At 31.2% G+C, this 23,060-nt stretch overlaps 2 protein-coding genes and 1 pseudogene across 2 annotated transcripts; 2 read left to right on the top strand and 1 right to left on the bottom strand.

Moving 5' to 3' along the window:
• The first annotated feature begins 4,161 nt into the window (after window positions 1-4,161).
• On the top strand, window positions 4,162-8,115 carry LOC100813639 (MDIS1-interacting receptor like kinase 2). Its single transcript, XM_014768646.3, has 2 exons — window positions 4,162-7,237; window positions 7,373-8,115. Exons 1-2 carry the CDS (start codon window positions 4,207-4,209, stop codon window positions 7,705-7,707), a joined length of 3,366 nt encoding a protein of 1,121 aa, XP_014624132.1. The 5' UTR covers window positions 4,162-4,206; the 3' UTR covers window positions 7,708-8,115.
• Window positions 8,116-14,391: 6,276 nt separating this feature from the next.
• On the bottom strand, window positions 14,392-16,582 carry LOC100813101 (2-carboxy-1,4-naphthoquinone phytyltransferase, chloroplastic). The gene is made up of 8 exons (XM_026126145.2): window positions 16,457-16,582; window positions 16,257-16,363; window positions 16,081-16,180; window positions 15,965-16,003; window positions 15,763-15,873; window positions 15,563-15,629; window positions 15,268-15,482; window positions 14,392-14,475 (listed from the first exon to the last, which is right to left on the bottom strand). The coding sequence occupies exons 1-8, from the start codon at window positions 16,565-16,567 to the stop codon at window positions 14,392-14,394; spliced, it is 834 nt and encodes a 277-aa protein (XP_025981930.1). The 5' UTR covers window positions 16,568-16,582.
• Window positions 16,583-21,517: 4,935 nt separating this feature from the next.
• Window positions 21,518-23,060, top strand: part of LOC121172715 (MDIS1-interacting receptor like kinase 2-like) — a 15,069-nt pseudogene continuing 13,526 nt past the window's right edge.

Below are 23,060 nucleotides of genomic sequence, written 5' to 3'. Positions count from 1 at the left end.
TATAAAGTAGTATAGATTAAAAAAAAAACAAAAAAGAAAAGGTGTATTTAAGAAAAAAAACTCACTTTTGCTCCTCATCCCTTATGATAAAATATATAATTTAATATAATTTTTTTTATCGGTTCAAAGAATACGGATTTCTTCTAACTACTAATCCAAAGATTAATTTTATTCATTATCCATGTCTGTCATTAAAATAAAAAAATTTACACATAAAAAAAATCAAATATGAGTTTCTCTACTAAATAAGTCATTCTCCTACATATAAACATTTAGGATTAACACATCTTACTAAACAAATATTCTTTAAAATGTATATTTTAGTAATTTCATTTTATTTAATAATAATTTTTATATAAATAAATTCATTTAAAAAATTTGAATGTCTATCATCCATATATTAACATTATATTTATTAAATTCAATCAACATATTATATTTAACAATATTATTAAAATTTATCATGTATGATTTTAACAAATATAATAATGAATATTATATAAGAAAAATGCTAGATTATTTAAATATTTATATAAATATGATTAATAACACTAACTAAATACTACATTAATATTTGTATTTAATTTGATTTTACTTATATATACATATATCATTTGTAATTATTATTTTAGAATACTAATTTGCTAAAATAATAATTAAAATATATTTTAAATATATAATAATTTATTTATAATCATAATAATTAATTTTATAATTTATACTGTTAATTTTAATAATCTAAAATATAATTCACTACTACACAGTGACAATTAGTATTATTTTCTATTTAAAATTTAGTAAAATATTATTTTAGTAACATTTAAAAAATATCACCAAATATAAATAAATATTATTAATATATTTTTATGATATTTTATGAATATATAAACTAAAATCTTTAGTAAAATGTCACTACTGTATTATTTTTTGTAAGAGCATCATATGTGACTAATAATTTTTTTCCAAAAAAATTATTAGTAAAATTAATGATTACTAGCGTCAAGTGCTTGAATTAATTGGCTTGGGTATCATTTTGTTTAACCAATAATAGTTCTAAACTTAGAACCTTGTCAATGTAAAAAGATACATAATTAAGAAGAAAGACTATATTAATGGAGGTGCCAAAAAATATAATAATAGAATCCCGCTTCTCTTGCAACAAAAGGATGTGAAAAATAATATATAATGGAATCATCATGTATATTTTATTCAATGAGAGTAATTCTAAAATAAATAAAAAATTCTCAACCACTTTAATAGTTAGGAATCTATAACAATTTACATGAGGTCTATACTAACTCCCCTCCACTTGTATCAAAAGTGCAACTCTTAATTACACTCATCTAAAAAAAAAACAACTAAGCTCATCTAAAACACATAATTAAACTTATTATATTTTTAAAACTCAATGATTTATAGCATAAATTAAATTAAATTTCTTTTATATTTTAATTAAAAAAGTTGTTAAAAAAAGGCAAAATTATAAAATTGGTCTCTTACTTTATCTCTAGTTTTGGATTTGGTCTCCCAATTTTTTAATTCATGAATTTGATCCTCCTATTTTGTAAAATCGTGCAATGTTGATCCCTTATGTCACAATTAATAGCTAGTGACGTTGATTGTCACATGTCACGTTACTATTGGATGATGACTATCACATGTCATATTATTAGATGTAAATTCCATGAAAGATGAAATACATTGTTGTGTTCATTGATCAATCAGAATATGACACGTAATAGTCATCATCCAATAGGAACGTGATACATGATAGTCAATATTTTTTGGTAGGAGGATCAAATTTGTGAATTAAAAAAATGAGAGATCAAATCCAAAACTAAAGATAAAGTAAGAGATCAATTTTACAATTTTACCTTAAAAAAAATTACAGTGTTACATAAATGGTCATGTGGAAGTTTGAAATTTGCCCATGCATTATTACAGTATGGAAATTTCTGCTTGCTAACAGTAACAGTTTTGTAAAGTAAACGCGCGCAACATACCAAGCTAGACTTCTATTGACCCCACTGATCGGCTGTCTTGTTTGATATTTTCTTTCTCACGTTAATTACTTCCGTATTATGAATTTATCGCTTCTCTTCAGTCTTCATCCTAATTAGTTTTCAATATTATAACATTTAAATGATTTAATATAATTAAAATGTATAAGGGACTGCAACAAATTAATATTTTTTTATCTAAATTATATATTTAATAATACATAACTTTATTACAGTAATTTTTTATAAAACTTATATATATTTTTTAGCAGCATTTTTTAAGACTTATATAATATATAAAGCTATTTATTAAGATCATATAATCACAATACCAGAAAATAATAATTATATTTAATTTAAAGTTCTATTATGTTGCCCTGAAAAAGGTTCTATTGTGTTCATTAGAAATAAAAATTAGTTATAAATATTTTATTTAAAGTTTCTCAAGGATAATTTGAAATTTAATTATTTTAAATAAGGAAAAAACCATTTGGAATGTAAATATTATTGATTAATGTTTCCTAACATTTATTTCCTAAATTAATTGGTCATAATTAAAAGATAATGATTTAAAAGTAAATTTTAATTTTGATTTTGTGAAGTACGATAATCATATATGTGATAACTAAAATCAAATTGTAATTAATCTGCAATAGAAATATAAATGGAAAATATAAAAAAAGTAATATAGAAAATGTTTCACTTACCTATAAGTTATTGATTTAAGTGGTATTACACTAATTCTCTTATTCCCTTAAATAATTAATGTCTTACATTTGAATTTTATGGATAAAAAATATAATTAGGACAAGAAAAACCACAAAAAATAATCAACCAAAATAATTCTCAACCAAGATAGAGAAGCAAAAAAGGTTTTTTTTTTTAAAAAAAATAAATTGGATTCTTATCTATATTTTAAGTTTTAGTTTGGGATTTTGTACTTCAAAAGTTTCGTTTTAGTCTATCACATGGGTTAGACCAAATTTGTTTTTTACACTAACAATGTCAATTTTAGCCCATATGATATCTCTTACAATTTATTCATGTCACCAAACTTGTTTAACAAAGAGAAATTTTAATGGTCTAAACTAAAGTAAAAAATTTTAAATTTAATGGACTAGTTAAATTAAAACCTAAAATATAGATAATGAACAAAAATTCTAATTTACTCTTACAATTTGAATATAAGCCTAACTTAATCTTATAAAGTCAACTTATAAGATTATAATTACTTTTTAGTTATATATTATATTTTGATTATATTTTTAGTTGATGCGAAGATCTTTAAATTTTTAGTAAAAAAATTATCATGATGATTTAATGTTCATAGTACACAAAAAATTAGTGAGTGAATATGTGAATCAATTATTGTGAGTTGTTCAAGTTTAAGTAGTAGTTTCAAGTTTGACTTTTGATTATTCATAATTATGGTATTTGATATGGTATTTGACTTGAACAGCATAACTTTCATTAAAGAATATATATAGTTAGACAAAAAAATCTATACCAAAAAACACGGGCTTATTTTTAACTCAAAATAAATGTTTTATAAAAAATTATAATTATTTAATTGTTTTAAAAAACGTCAAAAGCTTAAAATAAAAAGGATAGCTTCGAAAGCACAGTTGCAAAAGGTTGGAGATTAAAGGTGTAAAACTTTTCTATTTTGAACCTTTTGAACCAAGCTGTAACATATATTTATGTAGATACAGTAAAATATCTCTTGACTTCAACGAAAGAAAAGTACAATATTTCTTGACTCTGGTTCGTGTTTCATGATGTTTTGCATATAAATATGCATATCCCATGAATTGCTTGTAAGTACTTCTCCTGGATTTGATTGTATCAGACAATCTGTGATTGAATCCTTCCTCAAAATTTCCTCATGGTGTTCATATTTCCAACGCTTCTGTCCATGAAGCTCCAACCACTTTTGCTGCTTCTTGTGATGTACTTCTGTGCATTTGCTGCTTCTTCTTCTGAGATTGCTTCAGAAGCAAATGCTTTGTTGAAGTGGAAATCCAGCCTTGACAACCAAAGTCATGCTTCTCTCTCTTCATGGAGTGGCGATAATCCTTGCACTTGGTTCGGAATTGCATGTGATGAGTTCAATTCTGTTTCCAACATAAATCTTACAAATGTTGGATTAAGAGGTACGCTTCACAGTCTCAACTTCTCATTACTTCCAAACATTCTCACTCTAAATATGAGTCACAACTCCTTGAATGGAACTATTCCTCCTCAAATTGGTTCCTTATCCAATCTCAACACTCTTGACTTGTCCACTAATAACCTCTTTGGTAGCATTCCCAATACCATTGATAATCTCTCCAAACTCTTGTTTCTTAATCTTTCTGACAATGATCTCTCTGGTACTATTCCTTCTGAAATAGTACACTTGGTTGGTCTTCATACATTGCGCATAGGTGATAATAATTTCACTGGATCCCTTCCTCAAGAAATGGGTAGATTGATGAATCTGAGAATACTTGATATTCCTCGGTCCAATATCTCAGGGACTATCCCAATCTCAATAGAAAAGTTATGCAATTTGTCTCATCTAGATGTCGAAAGCAACGACCTTTCTGGCAACATTCCACTGAGAATTTGGCATATGAACCTAAAGCATTTGTCATTTGCTGGTAATAACTTCAACGGTTCCATCCCCAAAGAAATTGTGAATTTGAGGAGCGTCGAGACTCTCTGGCTTTGGAAAAGTGGGCTTTCTGGCTCCATTCCCAAAGAAATTTGGATGCTGAGGAATCTAACATGGCTTGACATGAGCCAATCCAGTTTCAGCGGGTCTATTCCTCGTGATATTGGGAAGTTAAGGAACCTAAAGATTCTTCGTATGTGGAAAAGTGGCTTGTCTGGCTCCATGCCCGAAGAAATTGGGAAGTTGGTTAATCTCCAGATTCTAGATCTCGGAAATAATAGTCTTTATGGATTCATTCCTCCTGAAATTGGTTTTTTGAAACAACTTGGTCAACTTGATTTGTCTGATAACTTTCTCTCTGGTGAAATCCCCTCTACAATTGGAAACTTGAGCAATTTATACTATCTTTACCTTTATAAAAACAGTTTATATGGTTCTATTCCTGATGGAGTGGGAAATCTCCATTCACTTTCCACTATCCAACTGTCGGGCAACAGCCTCTCTGGAGCAATCCCAGCTTCCATAGGCAATTTGGTCCATTTGGACTCCTTGTTGCTTGATGGAAATGAACTCTCTGGGTCCATTCCTTTCACCATTGGAAATTTGTCAAAGCTTAGTGAATTATTTATACAATCTAATGAGCTCACTGGACCAATCCCAGCTTCCATAGGCTACTTGGTCCATTTGGACTCCTTGTTCCTTGATAGAAATGAACTCTCTGGGTCCATTCCTTTCATCATTGGAAATTTGTCAAAGCTTAGTGAATTATTTATATACTCTAATGAACTCACTGGATCAATTCCTTCCACTATTGGAAATTTATCAAATGGCAGGGCATTACTATTTTTTGGAAATCAACTTGGTGGCAAGATTCCAATAGAAATGAACATGCTTACTGCTCTGGAAAATTTGCAGCTAGCTGACAATAATTTTATAGGCCATTTACCTCAAAACATTTGCATTGGTGGAACGTTGAAATATTTTTCCGCTGAAAATAACAACTTCATAGGCCCAATTCCAGTGAGTTGGAAGAATTGCTCCAGCCTTATAAGAGTCAGGCTTCAGCGAAACCAGCTAACTGGGGATATAACAGATGCTTTTGGTGTACTTCCAAATTTGGACTACCTCGAATTGAGCGACAATAACTTTTATGGTCAACTTTCACCTAACTGGGTAAAGTTTCGTAGCCTCACAAGCCTCATGATCTCCAACAATAATTTATCAGGTGTGATACCACCAGAGCTAGCTGGGGCAACCAAATTACAACGACTTCAGCTGTCTTCAAACCATCTTACAGGAAACATTCCACATGATTTATGTAACTTGCCCTTGTTTGATCTCTCACTCGACAACAATAATCTTACAGGAAATGTTCCCAAAGAAATAGCATCAATGCAGAAACTTCAATTTTTGAAGCTTGGATCAAATAAGTTGTCTGGCTTAATCCCAAAACAACTAGGAAATTTGCTCAATTTATTGAACATGAGTCTGAGCCAAAATAATTTTCAGGGAAATATTCCTTCAGAGCTTGGCAAACTGAAATTTCTTACGAGTCTTGATCTTGGTGGAAATTCTTTGAGAGGAACAATACCTTCAATGTTTGGAGAATTAAAAGGCTTAGAAGCACTGAATGTCTCTCACAATAATCTTTCAGGTAATCTCTCTAGCTTCGATGATATGACGAGCTTGACATCTATTGATATATCATACAACCAGTTTGAGGGTCCACTTCCAAACATTCTAGCCTTCCACAATGCTAAAATTGAAGCATTGAGAAATAATAAAGGCTTGTGTGGCAATGTCACTGGCTTGGAGCCTTGCTCAACATCAAGTGGGAAATCTCATAATCATATGAGGAAGAAAGTAATGATAGTAATTTTACCCCTTACTTTGGGCATTCTAATACTGGCATTATTTGCTTTCGGAGTCTCGTATCATTTATGCCAAACCTCAACGAACAAAGAAGACCAGGCTACAAGTATACAAACTCCTAACATATTTGCAATATGGAGTTTTGATGGCAAAATGGTATTTGAGAATATTATTGAAGCCACAGAAGATTTTGACGACAAACATCTCATTGGTGTTGGAGGGCAAGGATGTGTTTACAAAGCAGTGCTGCCTACAGGTCAAGTTGTTGCTGTGAAGAAACTCCATTCAGTTCCAAATGGAGAGATGCTCAATCTGAAAGCTTTCACATGTGAGATCCAAGCTTTGACAGAAATTCGACATCGTAACATTGTAAAGTTATATGGGTTTTGTTCACATTCACAATTCTCATTTTTGGTGTGTGAATTCCTGGAGAATGGCAGTGTTGAGAAGACTCTGAAGGATGATGGACAAGCAATGGCATTTGATTGGTATAAGAGGGTGAATGTTGTTAAAGATGTAGCAAATGCTCTGTGCTATATGCACCATGAATGTTCACCTCGAATTGTTCATCGTGATATATCAAGCAAGAATGTTCTTTTGGATTCCGAATATGTAGCTCATGTCTCAGACTTTGGAACAGCCAAGTTTCTTAATCCAGATTCATCCAATTGGACCTCATTCGTAGGAACCTTTGGATATGCTGCTCCAGGTTAATTACCTTTCTTTATACTAAATTGAGCATATCATATTTTTTAGTTTGCCTTTCTTAGTCACAATTGTCCACATTTTGCCTTTGTCACTAGAATCCTATTTTGCGTATGATAGCACTTTTATTTTGTTACAGAACTTGCATACACAATGGAGGTGAATGAGAAATGTGACGTGTATAGTTTTGGGGTCCTAGCAAGGGAAATACTTATTGGGAAGCACCCTGGTGATGTTATATCTTCTTTATTGGGATCATCTCCATCTACTCTTGTGGCCTCAAGACTCGATCACATGGCATTGATGGATAAGTTGGACCAACGTCTCCCTCATCCAACAAAGCCAATTGGTAAGGAAGTGGCATCAATTGCAAAGATAGCAATGGCCTGCTTGACTGAAAGTCCACGATCTCGCCCTACCATGGAGCAGGTTGCCAATGAGCTGGTAATGTCAAGCTCATCTTCAATGGATTAGCTCTACATTGTCACTTATATATAGCTGAAAGATTGAGCTTAATAAACATGCTTGAGTTTTAATTGTTCTTTTCTATTTTTGTATTGTATCTTTTTTTTTTATATTGTAGGTCATTTTATTTTAGTTTTTTGGGTTTCTGAACTTTGGATACCTTTACCAAATTAATGATAACATTTGTAAGCCTTACTTTTTCCCTATCAAAATAAAGGAAACAAATTAAATATAGTGTTATTCTTTTTTTCAGAAAATATAATAATTCAAATCAATTGTTCCCTTTCCTTCAATTAATTAAAAATTAACGACAAGTCAGCAAAGAAAAGGAAAATGCATGAACTACTTATAAGGAAGCTTGAACTGAAATTATTTAAATTTTATCTTGAGTTTTTGATTGGATGTTTTACGTAAAGCATTATGCTCATGATAGAATTGCCTAGATATCATGTGTTCTAGAAGAAAAATGTGTTATGCTCCCAACATCAGCAAGAGAAACATTTTGTGAGAATCACCTTTACATATGACCCATAATAATGTATTTTTTAGAACTACGATGTAGGGTCTTATCCTCTAGAGTGGTCTAGTCTTAGATAACTGAATAGCATTCCACATTTAGATTGATAGACTCTGCTGCTAACTAGACTAAGAAAGATAAATTGCAAGGGGACGATAAAGGAAAGCTTAAAGAAAACTGCTTCTATATACATTTAATTTCTGATAACCCTAGTTCCTACGAAAGTGTGTTGATATACTTGGGCTATGGATTACAATTAAAAAACCCAAAATATACGAAAGTCCATAAAAGTTCAACATAAAACATTATTGGTTTGAGAATTGCTACGTGCACCATTTGTTTTTCTAGTATACCCAACACAACATTGTAATTCCCATATTACAGACATTGTTAGTACGACGCTCTAACCAACTAAGTTAATAAGTCAATTATGTTAAAATAATTAATGTCACTATAGATAACACTAAAAAATTTCATGTATACTTAATGCATATATAAATTTACATAATAAATTTTGTGACAATTAATTTTAATCTAATAATTAATTTGTTTACATATATAAATTGTAAATAAAAATCGTAGGTTTAATAAAAAAATTATATATGTAAAAAATACATTATTAACATAAATCTACTAATGCATTTTGATCTAATAGTATATATATATATATATATATATATATATATATATATATATATATATATATATATATATATATATATAAAAATTTTAAAAAAAATCATAGATTTCATTTACAATTCATATATGTAAAAAAATTAATTATTAGATCAAAATTAATTGTCACTAAATTTATTATTTAAATTTATATGTGCATTAAATATACATTATAAATTTTAGTATTATATATAACGATATTAATTATTTTATAACATAATTGGCCTATTAGCTTAGTTGGATAGAGCCTTGTACTAACTACTCAAAAGTCACATTAACATTCCATTTTTTTAAATAAATTAAAAAGTCTTTTATTTAAAAATAAATAAAGTTTTATAAAAATAATAAAGTTTTTAATTTAATAAATAAGGAGAAATAATTTTATTTATTAAAATAATGGTTTTAAGGTAAATAAAATAAATGTGTTTTTAGAAAATAAAAAGAATATTATATTTACTCATTTCATAATAAGTAAATATAGTTCATTTTTATAAAACAATAAAATAAAGAAAAATAGAGTAAATAATATGATCAAAACATCTTAGCTATCAATAGAAACATATTAGGTCAGTACTTATCTTAAGATGTTTCTACACTCTCTCTTTCTTCAAGATTGTTCCCTTTTCTAGTAAAACTATGATCCCTGACTTGTTAACCATTGAGAGTAGTGAGAACATGTGTAGGGATCCTTAGAAGATCAATTGACATGAATTTTGGGGTGTTTATGAAATTTTGATTCTATGTTTACAACTATAACTGTGAATTATATATGTTTGACAAACTAATTGGTGTTCCGATGTGAGATTGCTATGAAATTGATGTGTTCGTGTGTTGAGTATGAACACTAGAAACTGAGTATTTTTCTAATTAGTGTGAATTGATGAAATTAAATAAGAAAATATTTACTATAAGAGGGACTGAGAAATTGATTTTGTATTTTTTCCCTTTTCTTGCTTTTTAGGGTTTTTTTATATATAGTTTGGAATTAATATTATAATTTGGAATTAAAATAGGCTAACAGAATGATATTCTCGAGTTTATATATTGTTTCATACTTTTATTCTTTAAAATTGGTCAAAGTGTATTTAACTATAAGGTTCTTCAAAAGTCTATTTAAAATTGTTTCATACTTTTAGAATTACCTAGATATCATGTGTTCTAGAAGAAAAATGTGGTATGCTGACCAATGTGACACCTTCTACCCCGACATATATATAAATAAATAAAACATATAAAAATATTGGTAAAAAAATTCACGTGGGTAAAAGGTTCACATTTACTTTACTATTACCAAATAAAATTTATTTAAAATATATTCGGCTCAAAACAAGGCCATCAAAATTTATAAATAAAAAAATTTGTTAAATCAGTGGGGTAAAATAAAATAGACTATTATTAGGGGTGGGTAAGTGGGCCGACCCGTCCCGCGTAAGGCCCGCCCGCATAAGCCCGCATTGACAGCGGACCGGGCCAGTCCGTCCAGCTTCTTACACGGACCAAATAAATTGGTCCGCCTCCACCACACGGATCCCGCGGGTCAAACGGGCCGGTCCACGGGCCTAGTTTTAAAAGAATTTTAATTGTAATAAAAATACAATACAATCAAATTAAGTTCAATACAAATGTAAATAAAATCTTAATAATTAGTCAATTACATCAATTAAATAAATAATGTCTTAACAAAAGAAAATCCAAGCAATAAATCTAAAATATGAAATTTAAACATCTCCAACAACAAATGATTCCATATTTGAAGTAGCTTGAGTTTTCTCCATCTTCACATTTAAGAGTACAACAACAATGAATCAGCCCCAACAAAAATGGGATAAAAACAAATTCTAGAGAGAGAAGAGATGTACTTTGCATGGTGGCGTGATGGTGGGCCGAGGCTGTGCCGCTATGGTGTGTCGCGTGACTGCGTGAGTGTAAGTCGCGTTTTATTTTCCTTGTAAGGGAAAAAGTCGTATGACTTGCGCGTGTGCGTAACTGCGTGGTGGAAAAAAATCGTGAGGCTGCGTGATGGAGAAAAACCGTGATAAGTAAAAGTGTTCTTAGCCTGCCACAATGATAACTGCTAAATATGATGTGAGCTATGTTTTATAATAAAAGTATATTGAAATATCTTTAAAAATATTTATTTAACAATTATTTTTAGCTTAAATGATAAGAATTTATATTTTTATTATTTATGGCTTGTAGATATGAAAAGTATAAATTAAAAGAAAAAAGATCGAGAAAATATGAAAAAATGAAGATTTTTAGCATGTTATCACTTATCTTTTTTATCTTAATCTTTTATTTCTTTCTGTTATCTTTTATTTTTATTATCTTATCCTTTTTTTATCTTTATCATCTTTGGGTCAGGGTCACACAAATCAAACCTAATGTGGGCTACGAGTAACTCGCAAACCCTGCGAGCCAAACCTGCATAGTCCGCGGGTTAAGCGGGACGAATCAAAAAATATGACATAACCATTGATCGTTTAAAATAATTGGTCTGTAACCCGTGCGGACCGCGGGCCCCGCGGGCTAGTCCATGGACCTGGGCCCGTTTACCCACCCCTAACTATTATGCCCCAATGTCACATCCTATTAGAGCATTATGTCCTGACATCCTTCAGCACAAGGTTCCTTAAAACAATTCATCTAGTCATCTGTTCCCTCGAACACAAAGTTTCAAGATCATCACAGGATCCAAAAACAAACGACACACGGAGAGTAAGTTATCACATTCCTAACTAATAGAGAAGCAAGACAACTAGATATACATATCATATAAATAAAATAAAACTTACTTAAACATAACTCACGTAATTCAATCACTTTGTCATTCATAATTCACTTTTCAATCATCAATCACATTACACAAGAATCACACACTTTGATCAAGAAATAATATATTTCATAATAAATAATTAGCAAGCGTATGCAACAGTTATGCTAAGACTCAAGTCTATATGCAATGTGGTACCATGTCAGTGAAAAACCACCCTAGGGCGCTTAGGAGTACATAACAAGACACACCACACAATGGGTATGTCAAGTCACTCTCACTAAGTAAAATCATAGGGAGACCAGTCAGGGTCACGCTGTTTTGCGATAATGCTCCAACCATGCGGGATCGGCACATGCTTAAAAGAGCACTCAAACCAGGTGACTCCCAAGGCCTACACTCCGAAGAGTCCTTCAGGGCCTCTCCCTCCTGATTCAGGTCTAACCCCTAAAATAATTTTTTGCATGCAGACACTACTCATGAACTATACAATACTCACGACCTCACACTCGTGTTTTAAACACGTTTAACACAATTGTGCTACAATTTAACACTAGTTCCTAAATAAAAAACCTATATTTTCTCTTTAACACTGATTCCTAAATAAGAAACCTATACTTTCTCTTTAATATTGTGCATCAACACTTTTCTCAAGATAACACTAGTCGGATTATTGTACAATTCAGAGCTTACAACACAAGTAATGTCACATCAAGTGTTAACCACACACTTATTCACAGTCAAAACTCATTCACAATTTCAAATATCATAGTGTCATAATCCACCATCACATGTTTAAATGTATCTTACAAATTAACACATGTTCAACTTTGTACTTATACTCAATCTCAATAACAATACTATAATCTCAAAGCAACATGTTATTCCACAATTCATCACACATTCCATTTATAAACACTGCTCATGAATTATACAATATCTACAACCTCACACTTGTGTTTCAAACACGTTTAACACATTGTGCTACAATTTAACACTGATTCCTAAATAGGAAACCTACACTTTCTCTTTAACACTGCGCATCAACACTTTTCTCAATAACAACACTGGTTGGGTTATTGTATAATTCATAACTCACAACTCAATACACACATCTCAATACACATGTACCTCAAATCTAACCATAATATTCTCAAACTCCAACACTTGAATAATTTTTGGAATCACACTATAACAACACTACAATATTATTTACATAAAATATTAATATAAATAAATATATAGCTAAATTTATATATATAAAACCAGCAACATACATCATATTGGGTCATGAATTTCAAAGTAAGCTTTCAATGTACCAATTCTAAATAATTATATGGACATTTTCTTGTATATATAATTATACATGAATTTATATATATTATCTAAGAATATAACACAGTCTACTAGAAATCTTTGGTCAATTTCATATATAATATTAATTTTAAACTATAAAAAAACTAAAAAGCATGAAAAGGAGAAAATACAAAATCAATATTTCACTCCCTCTTACACTAAACATCTACTTACTTAATTTTATCAATTCACATTAATTAGACAAAGGTTCAATTTATAGGGTTCACACTCAACAAAAAAACACATCAATTTCACAGTAGTTTTTCATTAGGACATCAACTGGTTCATCAAACATATATAATTCACAGTTATAATTATAAGAATAAAATAAAAATTGTAGAAACACCCCAAAACTCATTCTAATTGGTACTCTAAGGATCCCTACACATGTTCTCATTAATCCTCATTTGTGAATAACTCATCCCTTACCTCGATGTAGTCGCTCAAGCGTTCTCCGTTATCAATTGTGGCGTTTCTGGTGCTCTCTAGAGCTTCTCCTTCGATTTCTCTGTTAGGGTTCCCAAACGTTAGAGAGAAGGAGAATGGATTGAAGCCTCCATTCTATGGTCCTATATGCGATGCATATTTATCCCTCAACAGATATTATTTTGCAAATCCCAACGGTGAAAATGTGCAAAAATGAATCGCGAACCACATATGAAAATCTGAAAACAACCCAATGGTTAAAAGGTTTGGGATTGTAGTTTTACCGAGATAGCTCTGGATTTCTGCGAGAAAAAAAAAGTTACAATGCGAAGGGTATTACTCTCAAATCCGATATGTTTTCGTAATTCCCAACGGTGAAAATCCTCGTAATTGAGTTGCAAACCTAGTTCTTAAATTTCACGTCAATCCAATGGTGAATGAATATGAAATCGTCGTTTTTCTGAGATAGGTTTGATGGTATGCGGGAAAAGAGAGAATTTTGTGAGAAAGAGAAAGGAAAACGAAATTGAGAGAAAGAGGAGGTTGAAAAACTATTGTCAATCTGAAAACTGACCTAACATTTCTCTATTTATAGCTAGGGTACTCACAACTTATTATTTACTTTATTTAATTAATTTTATTATTTTATAAAAATAAACTCTATTTTATTCACTATCAAATGAATAAATAAAATACCCTTTTTATTTTCTCTAAACCATTATTTTAATTAATAAAATTATTTCTCCTTATTTATTTAATTATGAAAACCTTATCATTTTTTATAAAATTCTATTTATTTAGAAATAACAATCCTTTTTAAATTAATTTACGAAAAAATAGAATGTTACAATCAACACCAACATGAGAAACATTTTGTGAGAATCACCTTTACATATGACGCCATAATAGGAAACTTTGAAATAAGATTGCGCAATTGGCTTCTATTTTAGTAGTGTAAAGCAAAATATGCTAATTGCCAAATTGTGCTAAGAACTATGCTAAACACGTATAATGGGTAAAACCAAAGCACCTGCAGGGAACAAAAAAAAAGGACAATCATTAAACACGTATCTAAAATGCATTAAAATCTTATAAAAGAGATTCATACTGCATATGTAATATTAGTTGATTTGGATAGGTTGGCTTTAAAAAATCAAATAAAGATTATTTAATTGAAATAGTTTTTATGATATCAAACTTATAAAAGATCCAAGTTTATTTGATTTTAATTAGTTATAAATTTTTATTTGATTTTCAATTTAGGTAGGATTTTGACAGTACCTTACTTGAATACTACGATGGTATTCCATATTTAATTTTTCTAAAGGCTTGCATCTCTCTTCCCAATTATATTTCAATGTTGCATATTATCTCTCACACACACATTTATGTTTACTAATGTTATTTATTTTTTTCATTTGTTGGAAAAAAGTTTTCGTAATAAAATAATTATTGACATAATTGAGTTTACATTTACATGTTTCAAAATATCACGATGGAAGATACCAGCTGATATGCGGAGGAGCGCTGGGAAGAAGTGTTTATGCTATATAGAGTGCTACATTATCCTTCCGAACAAATGAGTACTTCTGGTACATTTCTTGAAAATCACATTTCCTTTTATATGATTTTACTTGCGAAAACACATTATTTTGTATAGTAATGATTTAGAATTAAACAATATTATTATTATTGTATGCGGTTGTCTATTAATTAATAAATCCAAATGAGGTTGTCTATTAATTAATAATGGGTCTATGAACACACAATAATTCACACTAAAACGTTATTAAACTTAGCTTTTTGGAATTTTTGCACATACCTCATTCCTAGAGTTTTCATCACGGAGGAAGTCAAAGACTCGTTTAGGAGGAACAGGAAGCCAAAAAGAAGTGGCAGCACTAAGAACAATGCCAGGGGGTCTTCCAGGGTCATCCACACTCTTTCGAGCCAGCACTAGTCCTAAAGCCAGTGTAACTCCAAACAATGCATGAAGCCTCACACAGAAGTACTTAGCCATGAAAATCTTATTTTTGTTATGTGAGAATACAACTTAGGTTTAATAGCAAACTATAAGAAATACACCAACAGACAAGTCTATAAGAAAAATTCACTTGCCTTGTAATTGTCTTCGACAAATCTAACTACTAGGTTTCCCATCGGCAAGGTCAATGCACAAAGGAACTAGCACAATCATATTCATAACCAAAAGAATAAATCATGAGCACATGGTCCAAAATAACAGCTACACCTTTAAAGAAGGGAAAAAAAATAAAGAATGAGATGCAAAAAATTGGTTGAGTTTAGAAGTACATACTATACAAGTGAGAGGAAGTGCCTTGATTAGACCAAAAGCAACCAAAAGAGCATAGAGCATAAAGATTGCCCCTTTCACTACCTCTGCACCTTTTTTAGTGCCAAGTCTAACCTGAAAGAGAAATGGAAAATAAGTAACATAGGTAGATTCACAGCATTAACATGGATTAGAAAAAAGTTCAATTTAAAGAAAGTGCAGTTACCAAAGGTGACATTTTCCCAACCTCCCTGTCTCCTTCCACCTGTGTTGTGAATAAAAACATGTCACCTAATCAAAGTTCCTAAAAATTGGAAATTAAAATTCAAAAAATGAATATACCTGATGGAAATGACTGCAAAACAAGATAAGAGATGTTGTGAAGCCAACAAGAATTGATGCTGAAAGAACCGTTCCACTTAAGGGGAAATGGTTCATCACACTGTCCAAATCATTCCATATCAAAACCATGAAAAATCAAATATTATAAGACATTCTAATTAGGTAGCTGAGGTAACCTTGAACTGCCATGTAATAAATAAAAAGCACAAGTGGCAAAAGGCCCAAATGCTGCAAAGCACAAGGGCTCTCCCAGCCCCTGGTAGCTTAACCGAAATGGTGGACACTGCAACAACAATTGGCCAAGCACAGAAAATTGCAAGTTAATGACTCCTGAATAACTTTCCAACATGATTATGATGTCAGCAAAAACTTGTACCTGATATATATAGCCACAAATAATTGCACAAACAAGAAACAATATTGAACGTATGTTTCTTTCCACAACAATATTGACTGAGATCCATTCAGAGAAAGATGAACAACGCATAGCAAAGCTTGTTCTTGTGAACTGATCCAAAGATGAATTCAATAACAATAACAAAAGCCAAAGTCAACAATAATAACAATTTAAAACATGTCAGGCACAAATATATTAAACTACAATATCATAAATTAGAAAAGTTTGCATTCAATACAAACAAAATGACAGATCTCAGCATTGCAAAAAATAAAAACTTAAAAAACATCTAAGCAAACTTGCCAATGACACGATCAAAGAGGTTCACAAGCTCATTCAGATGATCCTCAAACACCTCTATTTCATACGGCTGATTATCACCCTCTAGCAAATCTGTCACCTTCGAAATTACAGATTTGATTTTCTCCCTTTCTTGTAAACAAAGCTTTGAACTGATATTCTTATTATTCAATGCATTCCTCATCTTGTAAACATAGTCATCCAAAGCATTCATTGTATTAGCCTTCTTCATGAACTTCCTATCATCAACCTGATAATTCTAAGCTTCATGAATCATTCTTATAATCTCCTCAGCTGAAAGCCTTTTTTGGTCATTAGTTATGGTAATCTCATTCCTATAACCAGTGGTTGTTTCTTCCACAGAAACAGATAGAAGGCCGTTTACATCTATAGTAAAGCATACATCCTAGACTGCAGAAATACTATAAATTCCATGAGGCAGGGGCAGGGGGCCTAGATTAGGGAATGAAGTTTATCAATAAATAACCTGCAGAAATTGTCCTAATATGCATGAACAAATAGGAGAAGTTGAGCAAGCTATGTAACATGCAAAGTCAAAAAATAATGCTTACAATCTCCTCCTAGACTGTACCACGAGATATGTCACTAAGGTAATCAACTTCGTCCAAAACAATCACATCAACATTTACAAGTCCACTTCTAGAAGAAACATTACCAACACTGCATGAAAAGCAGTCGTCAATAAGTACTCACATTCTGCCGCGGCCTCCCCAATCAGTGTCTTCCTGCTGCTCGTCGGAGCGGAAACCACCACCGAGAAGCCTCTCAAAAAAGCCAGTATTGCTTGCCGCTGAAACTCAACAAAAACAAATCAAGACCTCAACACATAAGTTTCGAATTTCTCGAAAACGAAGAGAAACAAAAACAAACGGTGAACAAACCTGAAACTTGTCGATGCGGAAGTCGTAGACTGAAGCGAGCTCATCGACGTCGAATTTGAGGGAATACGTCAGCCTCGTTGGAAGCTTCACCCGAAACGTCGTCGTATTCGTCGGTAGAAACGTTGTCTTAGTCTTGGTCTTCTTCTTCATCGTCTTCTTCGTCCTCCTCGGCGTCGGAGAAGGCGCGAAAGGTGGAGGTCGGGGTCTTCAAGGAGAAGGAGGCATGGAATTTGAGGAAAAAGGAAGGGATCGAGGGTGAAGGAGAGAGAAACGTGTGGAGAAGACCTAAAGGCCTCATTGAGGAGTTCTTTGCCCGAAAGAGAGAGAGAAGCGAGAATAAGTTCAGATAGAAATAAAAAGCAAAAAAAACCCAAGACCACAACGGGTTTGTTTAAAAACGTTGTTGAATAGAATAAGTTACATCGTTTTTGTTAAAAAACGATGTTGTTCACAATTCATGTTACTTGCCGTTCAACAACGGTGTTCCAAAAACGATGTTGTAACGCGCAAATAACATCATTTCTTGCAAAAACGTTGTTAAAATAAATCACTTATTTACTAAAATGCCATTGCCTCTAAAATAACATCATTTTTGGAACCACCGATGTTGAATGCGCGTTGTAGAATATTATTATTTTAGTAGTGATGATAAATGAAAGCAGTAATCTTATTGGAGTGTGAGAGATAAAAGATATGATTATAGCAGCAGCAAATGCTAAAATACCTGTGAGGCCATATAATGTTGCGAAACATATCTTGTGAGGAGCAGCCTCTAACTTGCCAAATTGGACATAAATATCCTTTTAATTTTTTGAAAAATTAGCTAGCATGCTGGTTTCAAAGGGTGAACTGGATAGTCCCAATAAAATTTTATTGTTGAACAAAAATTCATTTTGGGGTTTATTTCATCTATTTCATGACCGAAACATTGGGAGATACACGTTACATCACAATTTTGAATCAGAAGAGATATTTCAAGAAATGACAAATCTATTAACTCTATCAATAACCCAGTGGGATCTGGTGTATCATAAGAAATTTACTTTTTCTATTGATTTCTCTGGATTGGATCAAAAACATTTCTTGAATGAGTTATTCAACTCGAGGGATGAATAGAAAAATCACTCTTTATTGATTCTACCTCCTCTTTTTATGAAGAGAATGAATCTTTTTATCCAAATATCATAAAAAAATAGGTGTAGACCTCTTGCAGGAATAATTTGGAAGATCCAAATTATTGTTGAGGCAGAACACTCAATGCAGAGTATGATACTTTAACCTCTCCATCAGCATCCACCAGCAAATTCTCCAGATGTAATATATAATAAAAGACAGTAAAATAATGTTAATTAACTTGCTCTCTCTTTTTTATGTAAAGTCAATGAATGTGACATACATGACAGGATCCACAGCATACATAGTACTACTATTAGCGTTTAACTAGACATCACCATTTTGGAAATTGACTCTGTACAAAAGACTTCCAGAAAGTATATGGAGTTTAATTCTGGCGAAAAGTTTCTATTCATTTAAGAGGTGAGACTTCAAATCATTTGGCAATGGCTGGAGCTAGCTTTGCCGTGGTAGAAAATGTAGAGATATGAGTCGGTCCAATAACAAGAGAGATCTAAAATAAATTTTAAGAGAAATAATTTATTTTAAATGAGAAACATACATGATATTTAAAATGTTGACTAATGTAATTTAAGTAAATATTCATATGTTTAATTTTACGCATGATCCATTTCATTGATTTCAATTCTTTTTTTTATCCTTATTTTTACGCTTGAAAATTTGAACTTCAAAAATAGATCTGTTGACAATTTTTACTTTTATAAAAATTAAAAAAAAATTAATAACCAAAGAACACGAATTATTTCACAATCATTATTTTCCTGTCGATAAAATAATAAAAGATCTTTTAGACTGTATTTCAACATATCCATTATACTTTTCTCTTTTAATAGATCAGAAGTATTGCACTTTCCTGCTCATCCCTTATGATAAAATATATAATTTAATATACTATTTGTATCCGTTCAAAGAACACGAATTTCCTCTACATACTCCGTCCAAGACTAGTTTTATTTATTATTGATGTTTGTCATTGAAATAAAAAAATTTACACACGAAAGAAATTAAATATGAGTTTTTCTATCAAATAAATCATTCTCCTAGATATAAACGTTTAGGATTAACGCAACTTACTAAAAAAATATTGTTTATAAGATTTTAAAATGTATATTTTAGTGATTTCATTTTATTTGATAATAATTTTTATATAAATAAATTCATTTAAAAATTTGAATGTCTAATATCCATATATTAGCATTACATTTATTAAATTCAATCAACATATTATATTTAAAAATGTTATTAAAATTTATCATGTATGATTTTTAACAAATATAATAATGAATTTTATATTAGAAAAATATTAGATTATTTAAATATTTATATAAATATGATTAATAACACTAACTAAATACTACCTTAATATTTGTATTTAATTTGATTTTACTTATATATACGTATATCATTTGTAATTATTCTTTTAGAATACTAATTTGCTAAAATAATAATTAAAATATATTTTAAATATATAATATTTATTTATAATCATAATAATTAATTGTATAAGTTATACTGTTAATTATAATAATCTAAAATATAATTCACTACTACACAGTGAAAGTTAGAAATATTTTTCATTTAACATTTAGTAAAATATTACTAATTTTTTTTGGTAACATTTAAAAAATATCATCAAATATAAATAAATATTATTAATATATTTTTATAATGTTATAAATTTCTTGATTGGTGCTGAGATAATGATAGTGTGAAGTCATATTTTTTTTAATAGTAAAATTCAAAAGATGATCGATCACAAGGACTTCACAATCATAATAGACATATACAAATTATTGTACAACATATCCGTTGCAACAAAATGGTGTGAAAACAATGCATAATGCAATCATCATGTATATTTTATTCAACGAGAGTAATTTTAAAATAAATAAAAAACTCTCAACCTCTTGATAGCTAGGAACCAATAACAATTTACATGGGTATATAATAACTCCCCTCCCCTTGTATCAAAAGTGTAACTCTTAATTACACTCATCTAAAAAAGAAACAACTAAGCTCATCTAAAACACATAATTAAACTTATTATATTTTTAAAATTCAATGATTTATAGCATAAATTAAATTAAATTTCTTTTATATTCTAATTAAAACAGTTGTTAAAAAAATACAGTGTTACAGAAATCGTTATGTGGAAGTTTGAAATTTACCCATGCATAACACTATGGAAATTTCTGCTTGCTAACAGAAACAGTGTTGTAAAGTAAACGCGTGCAACATACCAAGCTAGACTTATATTGACCCCACTGATCGGCTGTCTTGTTTGATATAAGTGTGCATATCTCTTGACTCTGGTTCGTGTTTCATGATGTTTTGCATATAAGTATGCACATCCCATGAATTGCTTGTAAGTACTTCTCCTGCATTTGATTGTATCAGACAATCTGTGATTGAATTCTTCCTCAAAATTTACTCATGGTGTTCATATTTCCAACGCTTCTGTCCATGAAGCTCCAACCACTTTTGCTGCTTCTTGTGATGTACTTCTGTGCATTTGCTGCTTCTTCTGAGATTGCTTCAGAAGCAAATGCTTTGTTGAAGTGGAAATCCAGCCTTGACAACCAAAGTCATGCTTCTCTCTCTTCATGGAGTGGCAATAATCCTTGCAATTGGTTCGGAATTGCATGTGATGAGTTCAATTCTGTTTCCAACATAAATCTTACAAATGTTGGATTAAGAGGTACGCTTCAAAGTCTCAACTTCTCATTACTTCCAAACATTCTCACTCTAAATATGAGTCACAACTCCTTGAATGGAACTATTCCTCCTCAAATTGGTTCCTTATCCAATCTCAACACTCTTGACTTGTCCACTAATAACCTCTTTGGTAGCATTCCCAATACCATTGGTAATCTCTCCAAACTCTTGTTTCTTAATCTTTCTGACAATGATCTCTCTGGTACCATTCCTTTCACCATTGGAAATTTGTCAAAGCTTAGTGTATTATCTATATCCTTTAATGAACTCACTGGACCAATCCCAGCTTCCATAGGCAACTTGGTCAATTTGGACTCCATGCGTCTTCATGAAAATAAACTCTCTGGGTCCATACCTTTCACCATTGGAAATTTGTCAAAGCTTAGTGTATTATATATATCCTTGAATGAACTCACTGGACCAATCCCAACTTCCATAGGCAACTTGGTCAATTTGAACTTCATGCTCCTTGATGAAAATAAACTCTTTGGGTCCATTCCTTTCACCATTGGAAATTTGTCAAAGCTTAGTGTATTATCTATATCCTCTAATGAACTCTCTGGAGCAATCCCAGCTTCCATAGGCAACTTGGTCAATTTGGACTCCTTGTTCCTTGATGAAAATAAACTCTCTGAATCCATTCCTTTCACCATTGGAAATTTGTCAAAGCTTAGTGTATTATCTATATACTTTAATGAACTCACTGGATCAATTCCTTCCACTATTGGAAATTTATCAAATGTCAGGGCATTACTATTTTTTGGAAATGAACTTGGTGGCAATATTCCAATAGAAATGAGCATGCTTACTGCTCTGGAAGGTTTGCATCTAGATGACAATAATTTTATAGGCCATTTACCCCAAAACATTTGCATTGGCGGAACGTTGAAAATTTTTTCCGCTTCTAATAACAACTTCAAAGGTCCAATTTCAGTGAGTTTGAAGAATTGCTCCAGCCTTATAAGAGTCGGGCTTCAGCAAAACCAGCTAACGGGGGATATAACAAATGCTTTTGGTGTACTTCCAAATTTGGACTACATCGAATTGAGTGACAATCACTTTTATGGTCAACTTTCACCTAACTGGGGAAAGTTTCGTAGCCTCACAAGCCTCATGATCTCCAACAATAATTTATCAGGTTTGATACCACCAGAACTAGCTGGGGCAACCAAATTACAACGACTTCACCTGTCCTCAAACCATCTTACAGGAAACATTCCACATGATTTATGTAAGTTGCCCTTGTTTGATCTCTCACTCGACAACAATAATCTTACAGGAAATGTTCCCAAAGAAATAGCATCAATGCAGAAACTTCAAATTTTGAAGCTTGGATCAAATAAGTTGTCTGGCTTAATCCCAATACAACTAGGAAATTTGCTCAATTTATTGAACATGAGTCTGAGCCAAAATAATTTTCAGGGAAATATTCCTTCAGAGCTTGGCAAACTGAAATTTCTTACCAGTCTTGATCTTGGTGGAAATTCTTTGAGAGGAACAATACCTTCAATGTTTGGAGAATAAAAAAGCTT

The sequence above is a fragment of the Glycine max genome, chromosome 16, assembly GCF_000004515.6.
Source record: "Glycine max cultivar Williams 82 chromosome 16, Glycine_max_v4.0, whole genome shotgun sequence".
Classification (NCBI taxonomy): Eukaryota; Viridiplantae; Streptophyta; class Magnoliopsida; order Fabales; family Fabaceae; genus Glycine; species Glycine max.
This window is presented reverse-complemented; position numbering and strand designations above follow the sequence as displayed.

Excerpts from the sequence above, each read along its gene's own strand:
- LOC100813639 (XM_014768646.3), top strand. The coding sequence starts at position 4,207 with ATGAGTCACAACTCCTTGAATGGAACTATTCCTCCTCAAATTGGTTCC. Across the intron at positions 7,238-7,372 it reads CTTTGGATATGCTGCTCCAG|AACTTGCATACACAATGGAG; the intron begins GTTAATTACCTT and ends ATTTTGTTACAG.
- LOC100813101 (XM_026126145.2), bottom strand. The coding sequence starts at position 16,567 with ATGCGTTGTTCATCTTTCTCTGAATGGATCTCAGTCAATATTGTTGTG. Across the intron at positions 16,364-16,456 it reads TTTGTGGCTATATATATCAG|TGTCCACCATTTCGGTTAAG; the intron begins GTACAAGTTTTT and ends TTGTTGTTGCAG. Across the intron at positions 15,630-15,762 it reads CACTTCCTCTCACTTGTATA|TTCCTTTGTGCATTGACCTT; the intron begins GTATGTACTTCT and ends TGATTGTGCTAG.